A 26,678-nucleotide genomic window follows, 5' to 3' on the forward strand; every position below is an offset into this window, starting at 1 on the left:
ATAAGTGCACTGAGGAAAGAGCAATGCAAGTTCCACAAGTTATGAAAGCTTCACTACTCGAGCTCTGTGCCCCAGAGTTAGAGAGAGGAAATGGTAACCAGCTTTACTGCCTCTCGATTGCTAGCCAGTAACTTCTGCTGGAAAGCACACATGTATGGACATCGGGTGAGGCTAGGTGTGATGGCCTCTGTGACTGAACAGCTTGCTGGCTTTTACTATCTGGGCTCACAGGCAAAGCATGGCCACTGGGTGAGGCACAGAAAATAGCCACTGATGCGGAACCATACTCTGGCATGAACTGGTACCTTCAGGACAGAAGGGAAGATAATTGTAAAGAAATGCAGGCAAGTACTGTTTGTGGAGTAATACGGTAGCAGTGCTGTACCTTTTCAATACCAATAATCATTAAATCTACGGTGTGAAGAGAGTCAGGAAAAGGTTTGCGGAAGATACTGAAAATCTTATTATTGACCATTTCTGTGCCGATACTTCCAGTTCCAAGCCCAAAATTTACATGGCAAGAAATTTTAGATTGCCAAATGGATGATAATTTAGGAGGGTGGGACTAGAGTGCTTCCTCAGGTCACAAAGAAAAAGAATCATTGAAGTCCATCAGAGACGCTCTCGTGCAAATAGGAAAAAACGAAATATCAAATAATAAAAATATGAGGAAATCATAATGACACAATGACTACTTAACCAGACTTGGTACTTGAAGGATATCACATGCTTGGAGCTCTCCTTGTGAAATTATTTATATATATTTTATTGGTGATTAAACATTACACAGTCGAGAATGGTTTCATTTGTGCGCCATCTGCTGCTTTCACTACGAATAACCAATCTTCTGTTGCGGCAAGTGACTGTAGAAGGTGCTGTATAATGTGCATCTTTTAAAATGGAGACAACGTGTGTCTCTGCTTTCCCAAATCTACACCAGCTGAAAAGAAAGTTGTAATTCTTTTTATTTTATTTCAGGTCTGACTGCCTTATTAAGACAATCCGATCAGATGGCTATTTCGGGATGTATCGAGGTAGGTATTTTAAAATTTCCTGTTTTCCATATTGTTCCACTAGTTTGCAGTGCAATTGATACAGAGCAAAACATCTTTAACTCCCTATCCCTCTGTGTTTAGCCAAGAGATTACTTTGTGCTTTGGCAGACCATTCTCATATCTGTGCTACATTTGAGGTCATACCCTGTGCCACTGTTGTTGCTTAGGAAATCTTAACTTTGTTGAAAGTTGGGTGGCTTGGAGACTTGGTGAATTGGTACAACAGCGTTGTTGCATCTGGGAGTAGCAGGAAATGAATTTACATCTGTAACTTCCCACACATCCAATTCTGGTCTCGGTCAAGCTGTCAGCGAGGAGCGGAGCAGAAAATCGCAATGTGAGTAGCCCCTTGCCACTTCTCATGTAGAGGCCTAGGAACAGGCCGCTGGCCTACTCGCTTTGGTCGGGGGAGGCAGAGCAGAGTGTTTTTGTTTTAATTCCCCTTATCTCTTTTTATTTATTGGTTGGTGCAATCTGTAACCAGTACCTTAAAGGGAACTAACGAACCAAAATATTATCTAAAAACCAGCAATTCACGAGCGGTGGGTTGTGCGTGCGTCAAAATATCTCTAGTTAAAATTAGCATCCTTGCGTTTTGTTGCACACATCACTGCCCAATTGTGACTGATATAGGATGAGCAGATTTGAGTTTTCAGTTCTCCATATCCCAAATAAAAAGTTGAGAGAGAGAATTTAAAACAGAGAGAGTTGCTGATAAGTTTTAGAGAACAATCCGGAAATTTTCAGAGGTCAACCAAGTGGCCATTTTTCACGTGGGAGCCTGTCAGTGAGTGTTAGGTGTTCTTTTCTTTGCCGGGGGTGACAGAAGCGAAACTATCGTTGGTAGGACACATTGCGTAGAATTGATAGAGCAGTCTAGTTTTCTTGAAGTGAGACTTTTCTCTCGCCTGTTTTTTGTGCTGCTCGTGGGGTCCCAGCTGTTGCCCTGAAATCCCCAGATGGCAGCAGCGAACGCGTCTTTTTAATCCCAGCTCGCGGTCCCCCGTCCCCCCCCCACCGCAAATTCCACCATTCTTGGCAGGGCAAATACCCTACCGCTGGCAGCACCCTTCCCCTCCTGTGCAGTGGTTTATCTTTCTCTAGAAGTACGCTAGTCAAGGTTTAATTTTTCATTTCTGAGCCACTCGCAGTAGGAAAGTACCAGGTTGGATCCTGAGCCAGTCCTCAATTATATGATCTCAGCTGGGGTTTGGAGTAATTGGTCCCATTTCCCCTGGAACAGGGAGTAGAGAATGAGCGAGGATTACTGCCTTGATGACCTCTGAAAAGTGATATGTATGGACATTGGATGAGGAACGACTAGAGCTATGATTATCCACCCCATGGTCAAATAACTTGTTCGTTCTTAATGTGAGTGCTATTCCTCCTGTGGAACTGTAACCTTGCATAAGTCACCACATTCAGGGGAAAGGGGAGACTACTGGAGGGGAAAAACATCACTTGTTCATGCACTGGGGGCTGCATGTTTTGGAGATAATAATAGAACTGGCTGATGGCTGTCTTTGGACAGCACTGCATGAATCGTCTCCACTTAGAAATGCCATTATTTGCATGTATTAGTTAGCCACAAAATTAGGAAATATAAATATAAATGTAGAGCAAGTCAGGGCCTTTCATTCAGCTTCTGATTTCTGAATGAATACTGTCTAGTTTAAGCAGGTGATCGCTGTTCTTTAAACCTAAAGATTCGCAATTCAAGGGACTAAAGTAAAACAACAAAGTTTGATGAGGAGTGGACTGGTGTGAACCGTTCTAGGGCGCTGAAGGCAGTGAAACCCTTAACCTTTTCTTGCTAACTTTCACCCCTCCCCTCCTTCCTCTCCTAAAAGCATTGGCTTCTGATTCGGCTACAATTCCACAGGTGCCAGGCACCTTCTCTGGTGTCACTGGATCTGTGACCAGGAACAAGAATACTGACCAATTTCTCTCTCGCCCCCACCCCCCTGCCAAATCCATGGGTACTGAGGCCAGTTGTAGTCCCTTATTGCTGCCTTACCACGACCAGCTAACTCAGTGCAAACTGGGACTTCCTGGTCTGCACGGCTCAGCGACTGAATAAACTCGCTGAGCCATTTGAGAGAGCACCTAAATCCTTTCTTATTAGCCAGCAATGAAACAGGCCTAGTGGATTGGAGTTGCATAGAATTTACAGCATGGAAACAGGCCATTCGACCTAACCAGTCCATGCCAGTGTTTATGCTCCACACAAGCCTCCTCCTACTCTATTTACTTCATCTCACCCTTACCCTATCAACATATCCTTCTATTCATTTCTCCCTCATGTATTTCTCTAGTTTCCCCTTAAATGCATCTATGCTAATCGCCTCATCCACATTCTAACCACTCTCTGAGTAAAGAAGTTTCTCCTGAATTCCCTATTGGATTTATTAGTGACTATCTTATATTTATGGCCCCTAGTTTTGGACTCCACCACAAGTGGAAACATCTTTGAGTTACACAGCATCACTGTCTTTGTACCAGGTTTGATTCCTCATCTGTGTTGGGTTAGCTGCTCAGCAGCAGGGTTGCTGCATTCAACTTCAGCATCCCTCTGCAACGGAGAGGAAAAATCAACCCGGGTTCCCAGCCTTGAATGATGTTCAGCGATCCCTGCTGAAAAGCACATGCATGTGACATCGGGTAAGAACAGGATCAGGCTCGGCTGTGATGCCTTCAACAACTGAACAGGTAGCCAGCACTGACTGTCTGTCTGTTTGGGGTCACAGATGAAGAATAACCACATGGACGAGGTGCTGGATGACTCTTGGAACTGTATCCTAGCAACCCGTGGATCTGTATCGTAGCAACTTCAGCAGAGACAAGTCTGGAAGGATAAAACTAGAAAACAAAGACTTTAAGAAAAAAAAGTGTTTCATGCCTTGTTTGTGACGGACATTCTGAGCTGCTTGTTTTAAAAAGAGTAGAAAATCTCTTCTGGGACGAAATTTGGGCAGGAATGTTGCGATGCAAAAGATCTAGCTGACTTTTCTTGTAGAACTGATCCTACCCCATACTGTTCATCGACATAAATTTAACTAATCTATGTGAGCTTCCTTCGCCTGTGCACTGCAGGCTGCCTGAGGGAACGCTCGCACAGCTGACTGGAATTTTAAAACGTACCACATGCCATTCTTGCATGCGTGCCCAAGCGAATGGGATTGAAGTTGTAATATTCCAGTAAACTGGAGGGTTCTTGCCCACGAGTACCTAAATTCACAGATCTGCACTGGAGCGCATGCTGGATGAAGGGAGGACAAAGAGGGCTGTACTCAAGGGCTCTCTCCCCAGAAAAGATTGGTGCAAAACATGTGGCAGGAGACTCATTGATGGAGTGAATTCTGTCAGCCACGACCAGAGGACCTGAATGCAAATAAGGATGACGATGGCAGCCCTTAAAGGAAGCTGCCATGGTAAGGCTTAGTATAAGTGTATCTTATACTAAATTGCTGCCCTAGTAGTCATGCCACGAAAGGTTTCGTGATCATCTGTTACTCTTTTACTGTTGTGACTGTGACCATGGTGCATTATCACTCCTCAACCTCTCTGATAGCATTTGGTGTGGTCAAATGCACCAGCCTCTTCCAACGCCTCTCCTGCGATGTCCAGCTTGATAGGACTGCTCTCGCTCCAGTCTACGCATGCCTATACAATCATAACCCGAGCATCTCTAACTCTGGATTCTTTTGCTGCTCTTAAACCATTGCCTCTGGAGTCCCTCAAGGTTCTATTCTTGGCCCGTCCTCTTCCTCATCTACATTTTGCCCCTTGGCAATATCATCTGAAGACATGGGGTCAGATTCCACATGTATGCTGATGACACACAACTCTACCCCTCCACTGCCTCTATGTTGTCGCACTGCTTGTCAGATATCCAGTTTTGGGATCAACTGCTATTTCTTCCAGCTAAACATTAGGAAGACCGAAGCCATCATCTTCGGTCCCCACCAAAACCTCTCAACTCTTGCCATCAACTTCATCCTCCTCTCCGGCCATTGTCTCAGACTGGACCAGACTGTTTGCAACAGATGCTCGGGGTCAGAAACTCTGCTTGGGATTTCAACATGCCAAGAATTCAGATAAGTTTACAGCTCTTTGAATGTTTATCATGGATGGTCTTGCTGCAGGAGGGCACAAATATACGCTGCAACTTACAACTGAAACTGATGGCACATTGAAATCTTAGAAGGTGCTGCTATGTTAAGTTCTTCAAAAACAACCTAGCTCCTACACACAGTGGGCTGCATGATGGACACTTGTGGATCACGATACGAAAATTTCCAACATCGCAAGACGACTAGTGAAGTTGGAGGTATCCCCCCAATCTCAGGCTAGTACTCGTTATGTCTTCTGCACTCGCTCACTGGCGCACACTTAAGCACAAAGCCATTACACGTAATATGTTGCAATGTGAGGACTACTTTAATGGGTCTCTTGCAATATAAGTTCTTCTTCTGTTTTTATAGGCCTGGACAAACAGCCTCCTAGCAGTGCTAGTGATCATGAACAAACTAGCACCTCATAGCATCCTGCATCATTTCAGACCAACTGTCCCAAGTACCAGCCTAGCTACACCCACCCTGGAAGATTCAGATCACGGGTTTCAGGAAGTAGCACCAAATCGCAGTGCATTCGTCATGGGGAGCAAGTGGTGGTAGCAGAGGAGGAGCAGGAACTTGGTAGCTGTGGGGCCAGCTCAATTCCTGCCTCAGCTGCATTGCTTAGGGATTTGGACACCTGAAGGCCTGCTTATAAAAGGAGACTGCTGCTTAAGTAAGATGGTCCACAGAAATCACTTGAGTCTGCCTATGAAATACCCTGCCAGGTATGGCAAGGAGTGCAGAGGAGTTCATTAGCGACGTCTTTGCAGTCGTGCAGGAAAGCTTTTCTGGACTGCAGTCTGTCGTGGAATGTGAGCCAACTCCTGTGGAATCTGTAGCTGATTCCCCAGTGGCACAGATCCTAAGCACAGTGGCAGTGTTTCTCTTGAATGTCCAGAATGCTGCTATGGAGGCCTTGGGCTCCAATCTTTTTTTGTGGCTTCATCATGCTGGGGGGGTCTGATTGAACCATAGAGGTGAAATTAATATGGCTCAGGGATGTATCTGTTTCATCAGGGCTATCTGAATTGGAACAAGACAGCATCCATTCAGGCGTGATGCAAGGAAACGTTACTGAGAGGGTGATCAATGTGTCGAGGGAGATCGTAGAGTTAAGTAGCTTAGATCTTCAAGGTAAAATTGAGCAAGTATCTTGTAGGAAAACACATTATCAAATACATCTGCTAGGACAGAAGGAAGATAGTCATGATAGACCCATGGCCTCTTCTGGCCTCAAAACTTTCAGTGTTACTATGTGACAGGAAGTAGGCATGACCAGCCAGCCAAAGCATCGAAAGGAGTGGCCATCTCAGGAACCAGCATAAGGAGGTACAAGGTCACCTGAATTCTAAGTGGCTCCCACTGAATCCCTGCAGCCAATAAGCACACTTACTCCTTCAACTAAAGAGTCATTTAGAAGTTGTTACAGGTTAATAATTAAATGTTGTACACAATACGCTAGCTCTCGGTGGGGAAGCACTGCAGCAAAAGACTTTAACATAATTTTCACAAGCTACAGAATAGCTGAATAAATTGGTTGCACTGCATCTGAACTTCCAGATATTTATTTCTGATTGTGTGGAAGAAGATAGCTGCACAAGAAAAGATGGGCATTGATGTTAGTCGAGGAAAGACAAAGGGCAAAGTTGTAGAAAGTGCTTTGAACCACTTTCTTCCTTTAAGGGGCAGCTCAGACACTTAGCTGAAAGTCTCTTGGATGAGCTTTCTGGCTGCATTTCTGTTTCTGCAACTACACCCTCATCTCAGTTCCTCATCTCAGTTTCTGTGTGCTGCTCTTGCCTTGATTTTGGATTGCCTTCCTTCTCCACCTCTTCTGGGTTAGGCCTCTCTGCATTTGTTTGTGGCTGCCACAAGATGTCATTAGCCAGGGCTGAAGAGGGTAGCCAAGGTCTCCCAAGAAAGTATCCTTCCAGTTTGTCTTTGTCTTCAAATAAGTCTGACACAGATGAGTTAAATAAGCCTTCAAATGAAAGTATCATGATTGTTGCCTGGGAAGGGGGCATTGACCAGCCTGGTAAGAGTTGGCAGTCACTGACAGAGCTCCTGCAGGCTGTGGAATTCTTCCAAAGGGCTTGGATGACCACATGGGTGCCATCAGTGATGCTCTGTACTTTGGGAAATCTAGCATTGTGATAAAATTGGACCACCATGTCATCCTGAAGTTAATGTTCAGTGGGAATGTTAATGTAATTGTTGGCCATCCTGAATAATGCATCAGTCACCCATTTGATATATCTGTGGACAACAAATTGTCTGACACTACAGATGTCTCCTGTGCAAGCATGGATGAGGCAGAGACATAATAATGGAATGGCCTTGACTGCCATGCGCAGTGCTGTCACTATGGTGGAGATTGACTGCAGGTCTTCTTGAAGTAGATGGCTCAGCTATGCAAGTATCTCCCTGCTGAACCAGAGCCTTTGAGGGCAACTCTTTTCCATCATTGCCACATAGTAACATAATAACTATTGTGACCAGTCTGCTTCGTGCTGTCTGATATCCTTGGTACTCCCCTTTGTTGTTCTTCATACTCTGAAATCCTGTGAAAAGGAAGCACTGAAAGCAATCCTCAAAGCTTGCAGTTGGATTTAAGAGCAAACAGGAATAAATAGTCCAGCTTTAAAGCATCGCATCGCAACAAACCAGAACATTGGAGGACTCGGCAAGTAAACAGGCATTTCAGTGGATCGCCTATTATCAACTCATTTGCATTGAATTTCATTGGGAAATGAAGAGCTCGTGAATTCTGTGCAAATGAGTAGGCCCCTGGCAGGCAACTGGGACAGCAATATTGTACATTGCGTAGAGCGGATGGAAATTTTCTGGTTCCTGCTCACACAGTTCCTACTGGCAGTCTGGAGGGAATTCACTGCCTATTTTACATGGTGCAAATTAAACAGCAAATGGATCTGTGTTTGCTTGATATTGAAGCGGCTGTGTTCACCTTTGTTTGTTTATCCGATGCCCGTCAACATAGCTGCCTCCAAATTAAGGTTGAACCCGATGACCAGTTTTTGTTTTGTTTAGAATTATAGAAAGATTACGATGCAGAAGGAGGCCATTCAGCCCATCGAGGCGGTGCCAGCTCTATGCAAGAGCAATCCAACTAGTCCCACTCACCCGTCCTATCCCTGTAGCCCTGCAAATTTTTTCCTTTCAAGTACTTATCCAATTCCCTTTTGAAAGCCACAATTGAATCTGCCTCCACCACCCACTCTGGCAGTGCATTCCAGATCCTAACCACTCACTGTGTAAAAAGCTTTTCCTCATGTCACCTTTGGTTCTTTTGCCAGTCACCTTAAATCTGTATCCTCTGGTTCTTCCCCTTCTGCCAATGGGAACAATTTCACTCTACCTACTCTGTCAAGACCATTCATGATTTTGAATACCTCTGTCAGATCTCTTCTCAATCTTCTCTGTTCCAAGGAGAACAACCCCAGCTTCTCCAGTCTATCCACATAACTGATGTCCCTCATCTCTGGAATCATTCTAGTAAATCCCTTCTGCACCCTCTCTAAGGCCTTCACATCTTTCCTAAAGTGTGATGCTCAGAACTGGACACAGTACTCCAGTTGTGGCTGAACCAATGTTTTATAAAGGTTCATCCTGACTTCCTTGCTTTTGTACTCTATGCCTCTATTTTATAAAGCCTAGGATCCTGTATGCTTTTTTAACCACTTTCTCAACCTGCCCTGCCACCTTCAATGATTTGTGTACATATACCCCCAGATCTCTCTGTTCCTGTAACCCTTTTAGAATTGTGTCCTTTAGTTTATATTGCCTCTCCTCATTCTTCCTACCGAAATGTATCACTTCGCATTTTTCTGAGTTAAATTTCATCTGCCACATGTCTGCCCATTTCACCAGCCTGTCTATATCCTCTTGAAGTCTATTACTATCCTCCTCACTGTTCATTACCCTTCCAAGTTTTGTGTCATCTGCAAATTTTGAAATTGTGCCCTGTAACCCAAACCCAAGTCCAAGTCATTAATATATATCAAGAAAAGCAGTGGTCCTAGTACCGACCCCTCGGGAGCACCATTGTACACCTCCCTCCAGTCTGAAAAACAACCTTTCACCACTACTCTTTGCTTCCTGTCACTTAGCCAATTCTGTTTCCATGCTGTTACTACCCGTTTTATTCCATGGGCTTCAACCTTGATGACAAGCCTATTATGCGGCACTTTATCGGATGCCTTTTGAAAGTCCATATACACCACATTAACTACATCTCCCTTGTCAACGCTCTCTGTATTTTTATCAAAAATTGCTATCAAGTTAGTTAAACATGTTTTGCCTTTAACAAATCCGTGCTGGCTTTCCCTAATCAGTCCACACTTGTCCAAGTGACTGCTAATTCTGTCCTGGATTATCGTTTCTAAAAGTTTCCCCACCACTGAGGTTAAACTGACTGGCCTATAGTTGCTGGGTTTATCCTTTTTTGAACAAGGGTTTAATATTTGCAGTTCTCCAGTCCTCTGGCACCACCCCTGTATCTAAGGATGTTTGGAAGATTATGGCCAGTACCTCCACAATTTCCACCCTTACTTTCCTCAGCAACCTAGGATGCATCCCATCTGGACGTGGTGTTTTATCTACTTTAAGTACAGCCAGACTTTCTAGTACCTCCTCTTTATCAATTTTTAGCCCATCCAATATCTCAGCTACATCTTCCTTTACTGATACTCTTTCCTTGGTAAAGACAGTTGCAAAGTACTCATTTAGTACCTCGGCCATGCCCTCTGCCTCCATGAATAGATCTCCTTTTTGGTCCCTGATTGGCCCCACCCCTCCTCTTACTACCCGTTTACTGTTTACCTATAGATGACTTCTGGATTCCCTTTTATATTTGCAGCATTCTGTTCTCATACTGTCTCTTTGCCCCTCTTATTTCCTTTTTCACTTCCCCTCTGAACTTTCTATATTCAGCCTGGTTCTCACTTGTGTTATCAACCTGACATCTGTCATATGCCCCTTTTTCTGCTTCATCTACCTCTTTTTTTCATCAGGGAGCTCTGGCTTTAGTTGCCCTACCTTTCTCCCTCATAGGAATGTGTCTAGACTGTACCCGAACCATCTCCTCCTTAAAGGCCGCCCGCTGTTCAATTTTGCCTGCCCATCTTTGATTCCAATTTACCTGGACGGATCAGTTCTCATCCCACTGAAATTGGCCCTCCTCCAATTAAGTATTTTTACTTTAGAATGGTCCATGTCATGTTCCATAGCTATTCTAAACCTTATGATACTATGATCACTGTTCCCTAAATGCTCCCCCACCGACACTTGCTCCACTTGGCCCACCTCATTCCCCAGAACCGAATCCAGCAATGCCTCCTTCCTTGTTGGGCTGGAAACGTACTGGTCAACAAAGTTCTCCCGAACACATTTCAAAAATTCCTCCCCCCCCCCCCCCCCCCCTTTGCCCCTTATATTATTACTATTCCAGTCTATATTAGGATAGTTGAAGTCCCCCGTTATCACTGCTCTATGGCTTTTGCACCTCTCTGTAATTTTCCTGCAAATTTGTTCCTTTATATCCTTCCCAATAGTTGGTAGCCTATAGAATACACCCAGTAATGGAATCTTTATTGTTTCTTAACTCTAACCAAATAAATTCTGTCCTTGACCCCCTCCAGGACATCCTTTCTCTCCAGTACATTCTCCTTAATCAATACTGTCACCGCCCTCCCCCACCACCACTTCCTTATCTTTCCTGAGCACCTTGTATCCAGGAATATTTAGTACCCAATCCTGCCCTTTTTTGAGCCAGGTCTCCGTTATCGCCATGAGATCATATTCCCATGTGGCTAATTGCGCCTTCAGCTCTCCAATCTTGTTTAACATGCTTCATGCATTTACACACGTGCACTGCAAACCAGTCTTAGACTTTCTTGTAATCTCTCTTAATCTGATCCCACCTAATACGGTACTATTTCTTATTCTAGTGCTATCTTTCTCTCCCAATCCTTTGTGCACCTTGTTTCTCCTTTCCAATGGTACATCCTGGTGCCTATCACCCTGCCAAATTAGTTTAATCCCCCCCCCCCTCCCCACAGCACTAATGAACCTCCCCGTGAGGACATTGGTTCCAGCTCTGTTGAGGTGCAACCCGTCCGGCCTGTACAGGTCCCACCTCCCCTAGGACTGGTCCGAATGCCCCAGGAATCTAAAGCCCTCCCTGCTGCACCATCTCTCCAGCCATACATTCACCTGCTCTATCCTCCTATTTCTATACTCGCTAGTGCATGGCCCCAGGAGTAATCCGGAGATTACTGGGTTCGCTCTTGGGATGTGGGAGACTCCTGCAAGGCAGCATTTATTGAAAATCCCTAGTTGAGGGCATTAAGAGTCGTGTAATGTGGGACTAAAGTCACATGATAAGGGTATCAGGTTCCCATCCCTGAAAGACATTAGTGAATCAGTTGTTTTTTTTAATGACAATCAGACAGGTTTCAAGGCCATATTTTTCCCGATACTAGCCCACAAATGACCAGGTTGATTAAATTCAAATTCACAGCTTGCTGTGGTTGGATTTGGCCTCTGCTAGTTTGTATCATAACCACTGGACTTCCATACCAGTTATTGTCACAACAGTACAATGAGTATTGCTTAAGATGCGGTTCAGAGAAGGTTCACTCGACTGATTCCTGGGATGAGGGAGTTATCTTATGAGGGAAGGTTGGACAAGTTGGGCCTGTATAAATTGGAGTTTAGAAGAATGAGAGGTGATCTTATTGAAACATATAAGATCCTGAGGGGACTTGAAGGAGTAGGTGCTGAGAGGATGTTTCCCCTTGAGAGAGACTAGAACGAGGGGACACAGTTTAAAAATAAGGGGTCTCCCATTTAAGACGGAGATGAGGAGAAATGTTTCCTTTGAGGGTCGTGAGTCTGTGGAACTCCCTTCCCCAGAGAGCGGCGGAGGCAGGGTCATTGAATATTTTTAAGGCTGAGTTAGATAGATTCCTGATTAGGGAGCCAACGGTAATGGTAGAAGGGAAAGTAGATTTGAGGTCACAATCAGATCAGCCATGATCTTATCAAATGGCAGAGCAGGCTCGACGGGCTGAATGGCCTACTCTTGCTCCTAATTCGTATTTCGTAGTACTGTGTGGGAGGGTGCTTTATTTTTAATGAGGAACCAAGGTGGAGGAACAGGCCAAGCTAGGAAAAAAAAATAAGAGAAGGCGAGTGATTGGGTGATGTTCGGCTTGGACTTTAAAAGCCTGAAAATTTTATGGAAAAGGAAAAACTGCAGGAAGGAGGGGATTCAATGGTTTTGAGGTCTTGGGAAAGAATGATCTAGAGTAGAGACAGCTTGATGAGTCTCAATTTCACCAAAGTGGGAACAGAGTGCAGAAGTATGTAGAATGGTGGGTTTGGAGCATGGAAGGAAGAGGAGAAAAAGTTCAGCGCAGCACTGACCACCACAGCATGATGAGATAAAAGCAAGAAAGGCTGCAGCAGTGAGAGAGGGGCCGCAGGCTAGAGGTGAGGGGGCTTGTCTTTCAGGTGACCTGCTTTTGCCTATGTCCTAGCAGGCGTGCATGAAGAGTCTCCCCAGATATGAGTAGTCAAGTCTTGGACAGATGTGCTTTATAAAGAGTTTAATATTATTGAGGGTCAAAGGAGCGTTTGGATCAAAATGGGAAATCAAGGTTCCTGGATGTAGCTTTATCAATTGAGATGTGATGTAATGCAATATACATACATATATATTTATATTATGTATAAAAATGTATATATTTTCTCTCCTGAAGACACTGACTCGTGCTGGGTTTCAGTTACAAGGAAACCAGACACCCCCTAATACCTAATGTGAGCTTCCTAGTTCACACATTGGCAGACCATTTGACCATGGGGGTATGGGGCACTTCACACTCAAGCCCACTCCTCTCCTCACCCAACAAATGTACTCATGCCATTTCTATTAGGAGTCACTCAATAGTGGTCATGAGGAACAATGAGGCTGATTGCTCCTCCCCCCAGTCTAGGCACACTGACATTAATTGTAGTACTCCTTCTGCTCCTCTCCTTAGCCTCAGCTGAGATCAGCTGATTCAGCACAGTTCGAGGTTCGAGCCTGAACCTTCCCTGTCTGTATGACTCAGTACCACATTGGGTGGTACACCTTTATCCACATTGGCTACACGTTGCAATTTACTACGAAAAGCATCTAGAACAGAATTTCTGTTTCAGTTTGAAATCATTTTTGAAGCCAGTCACTGCTTAGTCTCTTTTTTTTTGGGGTAAAATTTATGGTTTTTTTGTAGCTGAGTTATTTGAAGGTGTGTTGTGAATTTCTATTCGAATGTGTGAGTGGGAAATGTTTGCAGAGCTGTTACAAAGAAAGCCTTCAAATGTAGATGTGAAAATACCTTATTTGTTTTCTTTCAGAGTACGAGAAAATATGGGCACTCAAAAGACCAGTGCCACTTTTAATGGTATGGTAAATGCATATAATGAAAGAACTTGTTGCGATGTCCTTTTTTGGGGGGGGGGGGGGGAGAAGTGGGAATGTTGAATAAATGCTTTTTGTACGGAGTGGTGAAGGGACAAGTTTGGAGCAGGGCTCATTTTCTTACTAACTGGTGTTTTGCATGGAACTCACATTTTTTCAAGTTGATGGTCTAAATGTTTCCAGCTGTTTAAAGCCTATGAATAAAGTTCATGTATTTTTTTTTTTAAAATGCACGTCTAATGGAGCAGCAACGTTTTGGACCATTACGTTGACAAAGGTTTTTTTTTAATATTTTCTTTAAAAATTCACTCTTGGGACGTGGGCGACAGTGGTAAGGTCGCAGTTATTGGCCCATCCTAGTTGCCTCGATAAGGTGGTGGGACTTCTTCTTAAACCGCTGCAGTCCTTGCGGTGGTGGTGGTGCTCCCACAATGGTGTTAGGTAGGGATATCCAGGATATTGACCCAATAACGTTGAAGGAACAGCGATAAATGCCTATGTCAGGATGGTGCCTGACTTGGCAGTGACAGGGCTTCAAGTTCTTCTCCAAGTCACACACCATCCAATGGTTCACTCTGTGACTGGTATCACTGAATTGGTGAAGCACAGGCACATATTTCATTTGTAGAAACTGTGCAATCCGCCCCCTGCAGGTCACATGATTTGACGATTTACCTTTTTTTTGAAGACCGCAACAGTATTTCTTCCCTTTTTTTTGCCGGGGTGAGAGGAGGGAAGTAAGTAATTTACAATTTTATTTTCTTCAGTCCAAAAATACTATGTATAAAGGTTCGAGTATCGGAATATTATAGAGAAAGGGAGATGGTTTAAAAGTTTTCAGAAATCTTGACCTAAGGTGACGTGCAGTAATATAATGGATCTGATCATATGACATTGTATGAAGTATTTTTTTTGTGTTAGGTTGCAAACTCCTCCTTTCCAACTTATTTCTCCCCTTTTTCCCTGGTCTGTCATTTGATCAGGCTGGTAATTGGCTTCCAGGCCTTCCCAATACTCTTCTGCACTAGAAACCTCGAGCACTGCATCACACACCCACCAATTTTTATTCCCTCTCTGTGGGAAAGCAAATGGCCTCTGATAAAGATCTCATCACAGCTGAGTTCAGGAATTTGTTAGCGTGTGAGATTGAACTTGCGTCCCATCATTCCACATCAACACAAACCCCTATTTATATTTGCCCCATTGCATTGTTATGAATTTGGTTAGAAAACCCACTTTGCAGTTGTAAAGTGGCCAATGGAAACATGAGCAGTCTGGGAATCCATCTTTTGGGATTCACCCTTTGTGGTCTGAGGGTATCATCATATCACTTTTTTTTTGCTTAAGAGCGACTGCCAGCAGGATTACAATCACTGTTTGCTGCCTGGAGACCTTTGGGCTCTGTCATAATCCCACAACATTGTGACAGCGAATCACTTGATTTCTGACGTGATTCGCTTGATTTGGTCACCTTATCCCACTAGTGACTGACTGACTGACTAATGATGAGAGTGTTCTCTTCCTCCCTCTATCTCCCATTCTACCTGACCTCCTTTGCCCTTGTATATCCTGCAATCGAGAGGACAGGAGGGAGATGTGAGCGCTGGACTTTCCCTGTGTCTCTGAGCCACGTGGAGATGACTATCCTTTATTTTCCTTTAGGCAGACGCTAATCTGTGAGACTAAGAACTCAGTAACCCAAGAGATGGACCCTGCATTTCCTAACTGTGTTGTGAATACAGGAGGGTCACCTCAGTTTACTTACAACATTTTCATTATGCATCAGAGAATTCCGGTTTGTACAAGTACAAGAGCAGGAGCTGATTAGAATTTACTAGTGTGAAATCTGGTTGGAAAGTTGATTCGAACTGCAGAAAATGTGACCATCCCCAAACCATTCCTGTCTTAAGAGGGTGAGTGTGTGATTGGGTATCCCACCCTCATGTCTCTGCTATGTTGCTCCATGCTCAGCTAGCAGAGAATGAGTTTGGGGGTGACTCTCCGTCTGATTTCACCTCCTCTCCTGTGGTGAATTGCCTAGCCCCCTACTCACCTGATATTGATAAGGTGCCATGAGTTCCATCAAGTCTACAGCACAGAAACAGGCCATTCGGCCCAACTGGTCTATGCTGACGTTTATGCTCCACACGAGCCTCCTCCCTTCTTACTCCATCTAACTCTATCAGCATATTCTTCTTTTCCTTTCTCTCCCATGTACTTATCCAGCTTCCCCTTAAATGCATCTATGCTATTTGCCTCAACATTCTTGCCACACTTTGGGTAAAGAAGTTACTCCTGAATTCCCTATTGGATTTATTGGTGACTATCTTATATTTATGACCTCTAGTTTTGGCCTCCCCCATAAGTGGACACATTTTCTCTACGTCTACCCTATCAAACCCTTTCGTTATCTTAAAGACCTCTATCAGGTCACCCCTCAGCCTTCTCTTTTCTAGAAAAAAGAGCCCCAGCCTGTTCAGCTTTTCCTGATAATTATACTCTCTCAGTTCTAGTATCATCCTTGTGAATCTTTTTTGCACCTTCTGTAACCGTTTTATAATGAGACCAGTACTGTGCACAATACTCCAAAAGTAGTCAACCCAAGGTTCTTTACAAGTTTAACATAACTTTTCTGCTTTTCAATCCTATCCCTCTAGAAATGAACCCCAGTGCTTGGTTTGCCTTTTAATGGCCTTGAGTGTGAGGCACTCCACAGTGGAGTGCTCTGGAGCTCAAATGCCTTCTGCCACCATACTGAACCGAAGAAGCTCTTATTTTAAGAAGTACCCCACGATGTTTCCACTTTTGAAATACTTTTTTCTCATCCTTGGGATGTGGGCTGGCATCTATTGTCCAACCCTAATTGACTTGACTGAGTGGCATGCTAGGCCACTTCAGAGGGCAGTTAAGAGTCAACCACATTGGTGTGGGACTGGAGTCACATATAGGTCAGACCAGGTAAGGACAGCAGGTTTCCTTCCCTAAAGGACATTAGTGAACCAGTTAGGTTTTTACAACAATCCAACAGCTTCATGGTCATTTTACTAATTCCAGCAATTTATTTCCAGATTTTGTTTTCAAATTGAATTCAAATTCTCAAACTGCCACGGTGGGATTTGAACTCGTATTCTCTGGGTTATTAGTCCAGGCCTTTGGATTACTAGTCCAGTAACATAACCACTACACTGCCGTATCCTTGCTGAACCCTTTGGAGGATCGCAATAAAAAATATTGCTAAATATATATAAAATTGAAAGCTGTGATGAATTTATCTACAGTACATTTTTGGTTGTGCAAGCACGAGTGCTTTTAGAAGATTCACAATTCTAGTATTCTTAATTTAAAAGTAGTCAGTACAGTCTCTTGTGATACTTCGCCAGATTTTTAAACCACAGACTCTGGCCTACTGGACTACATTTGCTGCAGTAATCTTTAATGAGAACCTAAAATGTCAAACCACATTGCAGAAGCTCACTGAGCATCAAAAGATTGCTTTGTCTGTCCTTCCTTGATGTTATTTTTAAGCTTAGTTTCCAGAGTGGACTCTTGCAGGAACTCCCCAATCTGGCAACTAGCAGCTGGCATCTGGCAGCGGTTAATCAACGTTCTGTGTTCTGAATATCTCTTAAATTCTACAATGCAGCAGTATTTTTGTACCATGGAGCAGGGAATCTGGGTTTGCCCAATGTTTCTCGCTGAGTTCCCTATCTCAGCCATGCTGTTTTTCCCAAGAAAAAGGACACAAAAGCACTACATGATGCATCCAGCCTTTCCCATCCCAACATGATCTAACCTACATATGCCATCAACACCATCCCACCTTAGGGAGGCAACAAGTTGGAGTCAGATGCTTACTGCATTGAGAGAGTAAAACACAGATGGAGACTTGCTCCCAGGCCACTATTATGTATCTCCTATATCCCCTAGCAGTTAGTTTGAGAACGGCAACCTAGGAGCAGTTTACCTGCCTAACCCCCTGACAGTGGATGATGCAAGCCACGAGGAGACCAAAATGGTGTCGGCCTGAAACACACCCTCACTTAGAAAAAAAAAAGATAACAGATGATCTACAAAAGAGAGGCCCGTGTATTTTGAAAGCTGATCAAATCTATCAGTAATCAAAGGGCAAGGACCTTTCCCTCGTAGCGACAAAAGTTCACAATTTTTTCACTCTATAATTGTCGCTTATTTTGTTTCCCATTAGTTCTGATTCTTCTCTCCGTACAGTCTGCTCACTGTACCCTCCTCCAAACAGTAAGCTGCCAACTTCACCACCACTCCTTGTTGGAGCCACTCCATAGTATGGTGACAAAGGGACACAGTTCAAGGATTTAGGGTTGACACTCGTCTCTTTTTCTGCGCCAGTATTCCTTGTTTTTAAAGCAGGTTGTCTATAGTATCTTGAAGCAGCAGTGCTCTGATGTTGGCTTACCCTCTGTTTCTCCTCCCACTCACTCAGTGGCCAATTTCAGCCATTTTGGGTTTTCTTTATGATGTAAACATGCAGCAAATGTCCAATTTTGTGCCTGCTTTTTTGGTAGATTTTTTTTTCCCTGTTATTGCAGGGTTTATAGTCAAATATCGATCAGTACCAGGCCAGTTCAAACTATTCTTGTGGCTCCAAAATCACCAGAACTTCATAATGAATTTCAGCAGCACCAGCAAAGGGAGAGGCAGCCAGTTCCAGTAAATAAAAGTGCTGCATCTAACTCTGCAACGTTTAAACAAAAAGCTGGCAAATGGGCAGCAGCCATGAAATCCAAGGAGGGTGGGGGATGGTGATACTCCACTGAAATAAATGTACCTTCTGTACCAGTTAACTATTGAGATCACACAATAGTTGAAATAATTTGCCTTGTATATAAAAAAAAAATTCCCTAAGCCACAGTTTCTCATGTTCATTTTCGGACTTAGCAAAATTTGGCAACCCTCGAAGGGAGGGAGCTCGAAGAGCAATATTGTCTTCCCTCCCTCCATCACTTTGTTTCCATGTGTGTGCCTAACTGAGAGTTGACAATGTGCCCAACTGAGGCAAGCAGGCAAGTTTGAGTGATGGCGGTCCTGACACTCAAATGTTGTTTCCATCTGGTTTGGGGCTGAGCTATCTTTTACCCTTCATTATATATTTTTTTAATATGTAAAACACTTAAAATTATTAACAATTAAATGTATAAAATTTGCATTCTAAAACTGCTCTAATTATGCATTCATATAACAGTGAAATCCCACCTGAGTGGGTGCTCCAGTGTATATGTGTGTTTGCTGGCTAATATCATGCTAGTATGCAATCAGTCTTTTGAGCCGAAGGAAGCTGAGAGTACCCAGTGACATGTAGGAGTAATGAGTCATAGTGCATAGTTGGCTGCATGCCTCTCCATGAAATGTTTTAATGCTGAACGCCCCACATAAGAACTACAGCCTCTTTCAAAGCTTCCCATTACTAACCGTACATTGCCCTTGTGCTGCATCTAACCTCGGCTCTCTGCTGCCTTCAATTAGTGCTTTCATGTAACATTTGAGATCTGTCACTGTGGAGTCATAGTAGCGTAAATACCTGCAGTAGTTTGTGTTTTCGCTTTATAACAGCCTTCACGTTTCTGTCTTATTTGCGTTCTAGGTTTGAATTGTTGTAAGTTGAAGATTTGGAGAGAAAAAGAATATTTTTCATAACTGGAAATGCTTTGCTTTTTTTTTTCTGCTCTTCCCTCCCCGTTACATCATTCCAGGAGCTGCTGTCAATCTTACCCTAGTTACACCTGAAAAGGCAATCAAACTCGCTGCAAATGACTTCTTCCGTCAAATGTTCTCCAAAGATGGGTGAGTGGAAGTTTCTTTTGATAAATTAAGATAAGGGTGAAGGTACTGGGGAGTAAAAAAAAGAGATCTCTCCCCTGAAGCGTGGTTAAACATAGCAGCCAAAACTCGATGCTACTGACTGACTGCTTTGGATACCATGCTCAAACCTCTTCACCGAGTGCAATTCCAAGCATGCCACTAAAAATAATGGGGATTGTAGAATTACCTCAGTTGGCTCAGACTGCAGCAATGGGCACGTTTTGTAAATGTTACTTTTTTTAATGTTACATATAGAAATGAAACATCTCCACATACAAATGCTCCAAGTTGTGAAATTGCACCTGAATACCTTGCCAGTGCACCTGAACCACATTAATTCACTGGTGTGCAAAGCCTTCCTGCCTTTATGCACTTTCCACCACTTTAAACCACCCCAATAGGACTTTCCATGAGGCCCTATTTGATTAAAATACATATTCCTTGTGGATGCCAACTTCAGCCTGAATGGAGTCCTCTGGTATCTGGTTTAGAAGGGTTAAAGGGTGCTTTGGTCTGTCTTAAATGAAAGCAAAGTCACAATTCACGTGGAATAAAAAACATGACCAAACATTTGTCCGAATTTCTAGGCATGCAACGGAAGAGCTTCCTCTGGCCCATGTGTAAAATGTGCAGGACCTAGCTGTGAGGTAGATTTCTGACAAAAAGCTGAAGTGATTGCAGGAAGGGACTTGCACTGACCTCTCGCTCATCACCCTAGAGGTGGAGTCAGCCTTACACGGAGTGTGTCTCTTTGCCAAAATCCTTCACATGAGGATCTGGACTAAGCAGTTGATGATGCATAAGCCTGGTAGGCATTGGACTTGGATATCAGGAACATCAAGGTAGCTGGCATGTCGCAGGCTGCCCTGACTGAATAGATCTTTCCACCACGCTGAAGGTAGATGTCCATCATGCAGCTGATGAGGAAGCTGAGACTTGGGACAGCAACTACTGGAAGGAAGGTGTTACCTGGAGGCTACATATTTTGTATCTAGGGCTTGATGCTTATCAAATTTGAGTTAGAGAGGCAAATAGCTTTTGCTGAAGCACTTTCAGCTGGTGGGGTCACCTTTCAGTGGGGTACAGTATGTGCCCATGCTGTGATCAAGAGGATGATGGCGATGCAGTCACGCATTTTATCGTGAGCTCACTATACCACTTGTGAGGAGCTCCTGGTACCTGCTATCCACGTCACAAGATCTCAAAACTGCACTTATCAGTTGTCCAATGACCAGCTTATGACTATCCGCCTTGCGGCTTGGCGTCAAAAGAGGCTGCAAGATGGCATGCGTGAAAATTTGTAACCAAGTTATCTCTCTACAGCAGACTCAGTAATCCAATAACTGAGCCGCACAGGCCTGCAGCATTCCAGGGCACTGATGATGATCAACCAGCCTCACTAATGGAAACCGGAGGGGTAGCCCTGTCACTGGAGGCTGGGATTATTCCCACACAGTCCCAGATAACCCTGCAGGCCACAGCCATAATGAGTAGGGTGATCCCAGCTGAAGAAGCAGTGGGAAGCCTACCAATGACGTACTAATGTGTGATGTGTGGTTTTAGCTGGTTAGACCCCAGCAGTACACTTGGGGAATCCCGAAACCTTGATACTGCCAGCTTACACCTAACCCACTGGCCTTAAGTAAGTGGGATGTTTCCCTACAGGGAGAGAGCATGCACTCCATTTTGGGCAAAGAGAAACCCTACAAATGGGTGTAGATTTTTCATTCGCTCGATTTAAAAACTTTTAAACCTGCTGAATTCCACTGCGTCGGCCACCCAGCTAACCCAAAAAAAAAATTGCAAACTCCCAAAATACGTCAAAACACCCAAATTTCTCTTCGGAACCCCAAATAGTTGTAACTCAGTGCACAAATTTTCCTTTCTAGTGGTGGCATCTCCTGGCCCAATTAGAACTCACAAAACGGCAGGAAGGCCCATTGCAGCAAGACTTAATAGTGGTGCAGGATATTGTGTCTTTCAAAAGGTTCTTAAAAACCTTGATGTGTTATTTTGTAAGCAACTATATGATTTTACTGATCCAAATATCCACTGTTCGAAGGATAATGAAAAGCTGAATGTTTTTATAACTTTGTAAAGAAGCCCCACTCTTTTGCTAGATCTAGCTTCATTTGGTGGTTATTCTTTTAACCTTGCAAACAATCAAAGTCATTTGCAACTCTGGCTGACTCAGATCCCTATGGAGAAGCCAGCAGATGCTCTTACACGTAATCACTGTGTAGGGATGATGGCTGTTTCCGATATATGAGAAGCAGGTGACTGGGGGATGGGAGATGCAGACTAGCACAATAAAGCAGTCTATATCTCTCTCTCAAATCTGAACACGTTTTAAAAAAGAAACAACCATGGTAGTTAATTTTCCAGTGTGACTCAGTGGAATGGTCTATGTCTTGTGGTTTACCTGTAGAGTCCTGTGGTTTGACCTTCGGTACTTTCTTTCTATTGCATGACTGAATCAAAGCCGAATGTCACATTATCCTTTCCATTGCAGATGCAGTGGCCTTACAGTGTTGTACAGAAAACAAATCTGAATTAATTAATTCCTTAGGATCAATTCGTGTACAAGACCTTTGAATAAAATTCCCAGGAAATGTGCCCAATACTTAAAGGGGAAGTAAATAGGCCCTTCTCTACATAAATTGGCCTTTACTGTTGGTTGTCATACATTCATATTATTAAAAAAAATTAATCTTGGAAGCGGGTCCCTGGTGCTTGTCATTTATTGTGGTTAAAATCACGCTGACTATCAGCTATCGAAGAGCAATAAAAAAAATAGCACAAATTTGGGGCACGGTAAGAGTCACATTTGCTCTCCTTTATGATGGAACCAAACTGGGGTCATAACTTTACACAGCATGACATCACCAAATTACATGATGATAGCAAAGACCTGATGTTAATAAAAAATTACTTGTATAACTTTTTAAGGCACAAGACTATCACTAAGGCAACATTTACGTGGGAAAGTTCCCGTTTCCCCAAACTTGCCTTCCCCTTTAACTATAATTGTTTAAAAGAGATAGCGGGTGCACAATGGGCAGTTTAAGACCCCTTAACTAGTATCTGCCAGTCGGTCGTAATGTCATCCCTGTATATGTAAGAAACTAAGGTCTTCAGTTATGCCCTGCACACATTAATGTACAATTATTATAAGCAGACTAATGCCTCAAGACAGTGGAATTTCATATGAATGCATTAATATTTATGCAGCATAATTTCAAGGCCTAAGTACTCTACTTTTCCTACTGCATATTCTGTTTATAAATAGATATGGGGATAATGGTATTCAAATAAATGTATGTATTTTTAATTAGCTTTACTGGGGATTATTACAAGCACTTCTCTTTATCCCTCCCCCATAGTAGATGTCGGGTATCAAATTCCAGTATGTTTATTTTTCTCTATTTAATATAAGGGATTTGTCAAAATACCTGTTACCTAAACTCAAGATTTAACACTGTTTGAAGTTGGAGGATACTTACACAGCCAACTGCTCTATAACTGGCCATCACATTAATTTTTCTTCTGGAAATTTTTCTCCTTGCTCTCCTGAAGGCACTGACACGTTGTGGGGTACTGGTCAGGTACAAAAAGTAATCAAAAAGGCCAATGGAAGGTCAGCCTTTATCTCAAGGGGATTGGAATACAAAGGGGAGGAATTTATGCTTCTGTTGTACAGAGCCTTGGTCAGACCCCATCTGGAGTACTGTGTTCAGTTTTGGGCACCGCACCTCAGGAAGGATATATTGGCCCTGGAGGGGGTACAGCGCAGATTCACCAGAATGATACCGTGGCTTAAAGGGTTACATTTATGAGGACAGTTTGCATAAATATAGCATGTATTTAGAAGGTTGAGGCGGTGATCGTGGCTAACAAGAGAAATTAAAGATAGTATTAAATCAAAAGAAGAGGCATATAAAGTTGCCAGAAAAAGCAGTAAGCCTGAGGATTGGGAGCATTTTAGAATTCAGCAAAGGAGGACCAAGAAATTGATAAAGAAAGGGAAAATAGAATATGAGAGTAAACTAGCGAGAAACATAAAAACGGACTATAAAAGCTTCTATAGGTATGTAAAAAGGAAAAGACTGGCGAAGGCAAATGTGGGTCCCTTACAGACAGAGACAGGAGAATTTATAATGTGGAATATGGAAATGCCAGAGAAATTAAACAAATACTTTGGGCTCGATTTTCGCAACCCCGATCGGATGCGTTCGTGGCGGGGGGGGTTGCGAAAATCCGGGATTCCCGGGGCAGGTCCGGAGCCCGGCTCCAACCCGCTCACTTCCGGGTTTCCCAGTGATGCGCTGACATGCGCGCGCAGCCCCCGCATGTGGGACTCCCGCCGGCAATTAAAGCCAGCGGGGTGTCACTTAAAGTACTTAAACAGGTACTTCAGGTCATTTACAGACATGATTGACCTGATATTTTAGGAGGGCTGGGATTTTGAAATTAACTGAGACTGTTTTCCGTACTGGGGGAAACATTCCCAGTTCAAATGGACTTGTTGCAGCCACCAGCCTGTGGCAGCTGCAAAGGTCCATTTGACAGGTTGGGGGTCGGGGGGGGGGGGGGAAGACCCTCATTCATTGCAGGAGGCCACTCTGTCACTTTGGACAAAGTTTGGCCTCCACCACCCTCCTCCTAACAATAACATTCACGGTGTCCAGGCACATTTACCTACCTTGCGGACCCCCTCAAATGTACATTTTCCGGATGGGGGCCGCCGTAGCTGCAGTCATGACCTCCTCGGAGGGCGAACAGCATCACCAGCCTCGCCGGCCACACCGTCCACCTCTGACACGTGGAGTCCCACAACATGGTGCTGTGACACATCCACCTGTACAGCAGGAGGGAGGGCAACCGCAGAGAGAGATGCGTCGCAGAGGGCACTACCCTCGCCACAGGGTCTACAGACTGAGGCTTAGCTTCCTGGACCTCTCTGAGCAGCAGTGCACGCAGAGGCTCAGAGTCATTCGACATGTAGTCGTGGACATCTGCAGCCTCCTTCATGCCGAGCTGCTCCCGACTGGCCCGAGCAGCATCATCTTACCTGTCTCTTCAAAGTCACCACTGCTCTCAACAACTTCTCCTCCGCATCCTTCCAGGGTGCCACCGGGGACATCGCCGACGTCTCTCAGTCGTCTGCACAAACGAGTCCTGCAAGTACACCAACACCCACTCTACAGTGACACAATGGGTGGCATCAGTTGTGGGTCTTCATAGTGATCCTCAGGAAAGGGCATTATTACACAAACCAGACAAGATTCGCAAAGACGTGGCAGTAGTGGTGACAATATAATATGTTATGATTAAATATAGGTAAAAACCGTGACAAACCCTCAAACACCCTTGTGCATCCCCTTCATGCTCACGACACGTTTGCCTTACGCTTCCTACTGCACATATGTGATGCATGCCCTGTGGCTGCAGCACAGGTAGTGGCAGTTTGAGTGAGGCTGATCGTGAAAGAGATGCATGAGAGGGTGAGTATGAGAGAGAGCCATGAGATTGTATGAGGATTGGGTTGAGTGGTAGTGGTGGGATGAGTACTGGGGAGGTGAGTAAGTGCAGGTAAGATGAGGATGAGCTTTGAGTGGGTGTGAGGAGTGATGTGATAGAGTAGTGTTGGCAGTGCAGAAGGAGATGTGGGGTGGGGGTGGTGGTCTGGTAGACGGAGTGTAGGGGAAAGAGTAAGTGTACTCACTTTGGCTGACCTACTTAGGTGATTGTAGCGCCTCCTGCACTGTATGCAGGTGAGCGATATGTTGGTGGTGCTGGTGACCTCCTCTACCACCTCGAGCCAGGCCTCCTTGGTGGCAGAGGCAGGCCGCTTCCTCCCGCCTGCCGGGGGGAAGATCTCTGTCCTCCCACTCCTCCTCACCCCATCCAATGATACCTGGAGTGAGGCATCATTAAACCTGGGAGCAGCCTTCCCCCTGGGCTGCTCCATGTTGTAATTTTTCCTATTTTCTGCAGCATCAGTCAGTGGAGGACTGCCCCTTTAAATAGGGCTCCTCCAGCTGACAGACCTTACTGCGCATGCGCAGTCCGCCCGCTGCGCAGCTTTCCAGCGGGAAACCCGGAAGCACAGGTAAGTGGCTCCAATTAGCCTGCGATTCCATGCGGAGCACCCCGATTTCACTGGGCGCGTTACCACGCGCCCAGTCGACCCCCCGCTGTGAACCTGCCGTCCTGCTAATATCGGGCCCCTTGTGTCTGTCTTCACGGAAGAAGACACACAAAACCTCCCAGAAATATTAGAGAACCAAGGGCCTGGCGAGAATGAGGAACTGAAAGAAATTAGTATTAATTAAAAAAATAGTACTAGAGAAATTAATGGGACTGAAAGTCAATAAATCCCAAGGACCTGATGATCTACATCCCAGGGTTTTGAAAGAGGTGGCTATGGAGATAGTGGATGCATTGGTTGTCATCTTCCAAAATTCTATAGATTCAGGAAGAGTTCCTGCAGATTGGAGGATGGCAAATGTAACCCCACTATTTAAAAAAGGAGGGAGAGAAAACAGGGAACTATAGACCTGATGGCCTGACTTCAGTAGTAGGGAAAATGCTAGAATCTATTATAAAGGATGTGATAACAGGAAACTTAGAAAATAATAATAGGATTTGGCAGAGTCAACATGGATTTATGAAAGGGAAATCATGTTTGACAAACCTATTGGAGTTCTTTGAGGATGTAACTAGTAGAATAGATAAGGGGGAACCAGTGGATTTGGTGTATTTGGATTTTCAGAAGGCTTTCGATAAGGTCCCAGACAGGAGGTTGGTGAACAAAGTTAGAGCACATGGAATTGGGGGTAATATACTCGCATAGATTGAGAATTGGTTAACAGACAGAAAATAGAAAGTAGGAATAAACGGGTCTTTTTCAGGTTGGCAGACTGAGACTAGTGGGGTATCGCAGGGATCTGTGCTTGGGCCCCAACTATTCACAATCTATATCAATGATATAGATTGTGAATAATGAAATATTTTCAAGTTTGCTGATGTCACAAAACTAGGTGGGAATGTGAGTTGTGAGGAGGATGCAAAGAGGCTTCAAGGGGATATAGACAGGCTAAGTGAGTGGGCAAGAACATGGCAGATGGAATATAATGTGGAAAAATGTGAAGTTATCCACTTTGGTAGGAAAAACAGAAATGCAGA

The 26,678-nt window shown here is 44.1% G+C and overlaps 1 protein-coding gene across 2 annotated transcripts in view; it reads left to right on the forward strand.

Moving 5' to 3' along the window:
• The window catches only part of slc25a22a (solute carrier family 25 member 22a), a 144,806-nt gene that overhangs the window by 75,789 nt on the left and 42,339 nt on the right, over window positions 1-26,678 (forward strand). For both annotated transcript variants that reach the window (XM_067993719.1, XM_067993718.1), the window contains exons 4-5: window positions 979-1,034; window positions 19,382-19,472. In XM_067993719.1, coding sequence (XP_067849820.1) covers window positions 979-1,034; window positions 19,382-19,472 — 147 coding nt within the window. The remainder of the gene's footprint in view (window positions 1-978; window positions 1,035-19,381; window positions 19,473-26,678) is intronic.

Source organism: Heptranchias perlo, chromosome 12 (assembly GCF_035084215.1).
Source record: "Heptranchias perlo isolate sHepPer1 chromosome 12, sHepPer1.hap1, whole genome shotgun sequence".
In the NCBI taxonomy this organism is placed as follows: domain Eukaryota; kingdom Metazoa; phylum Chordata; class Chondrichthyes; order Hexanchiformes; family Hexanchidae; genus Heptranchias; species Heptranchias perlo.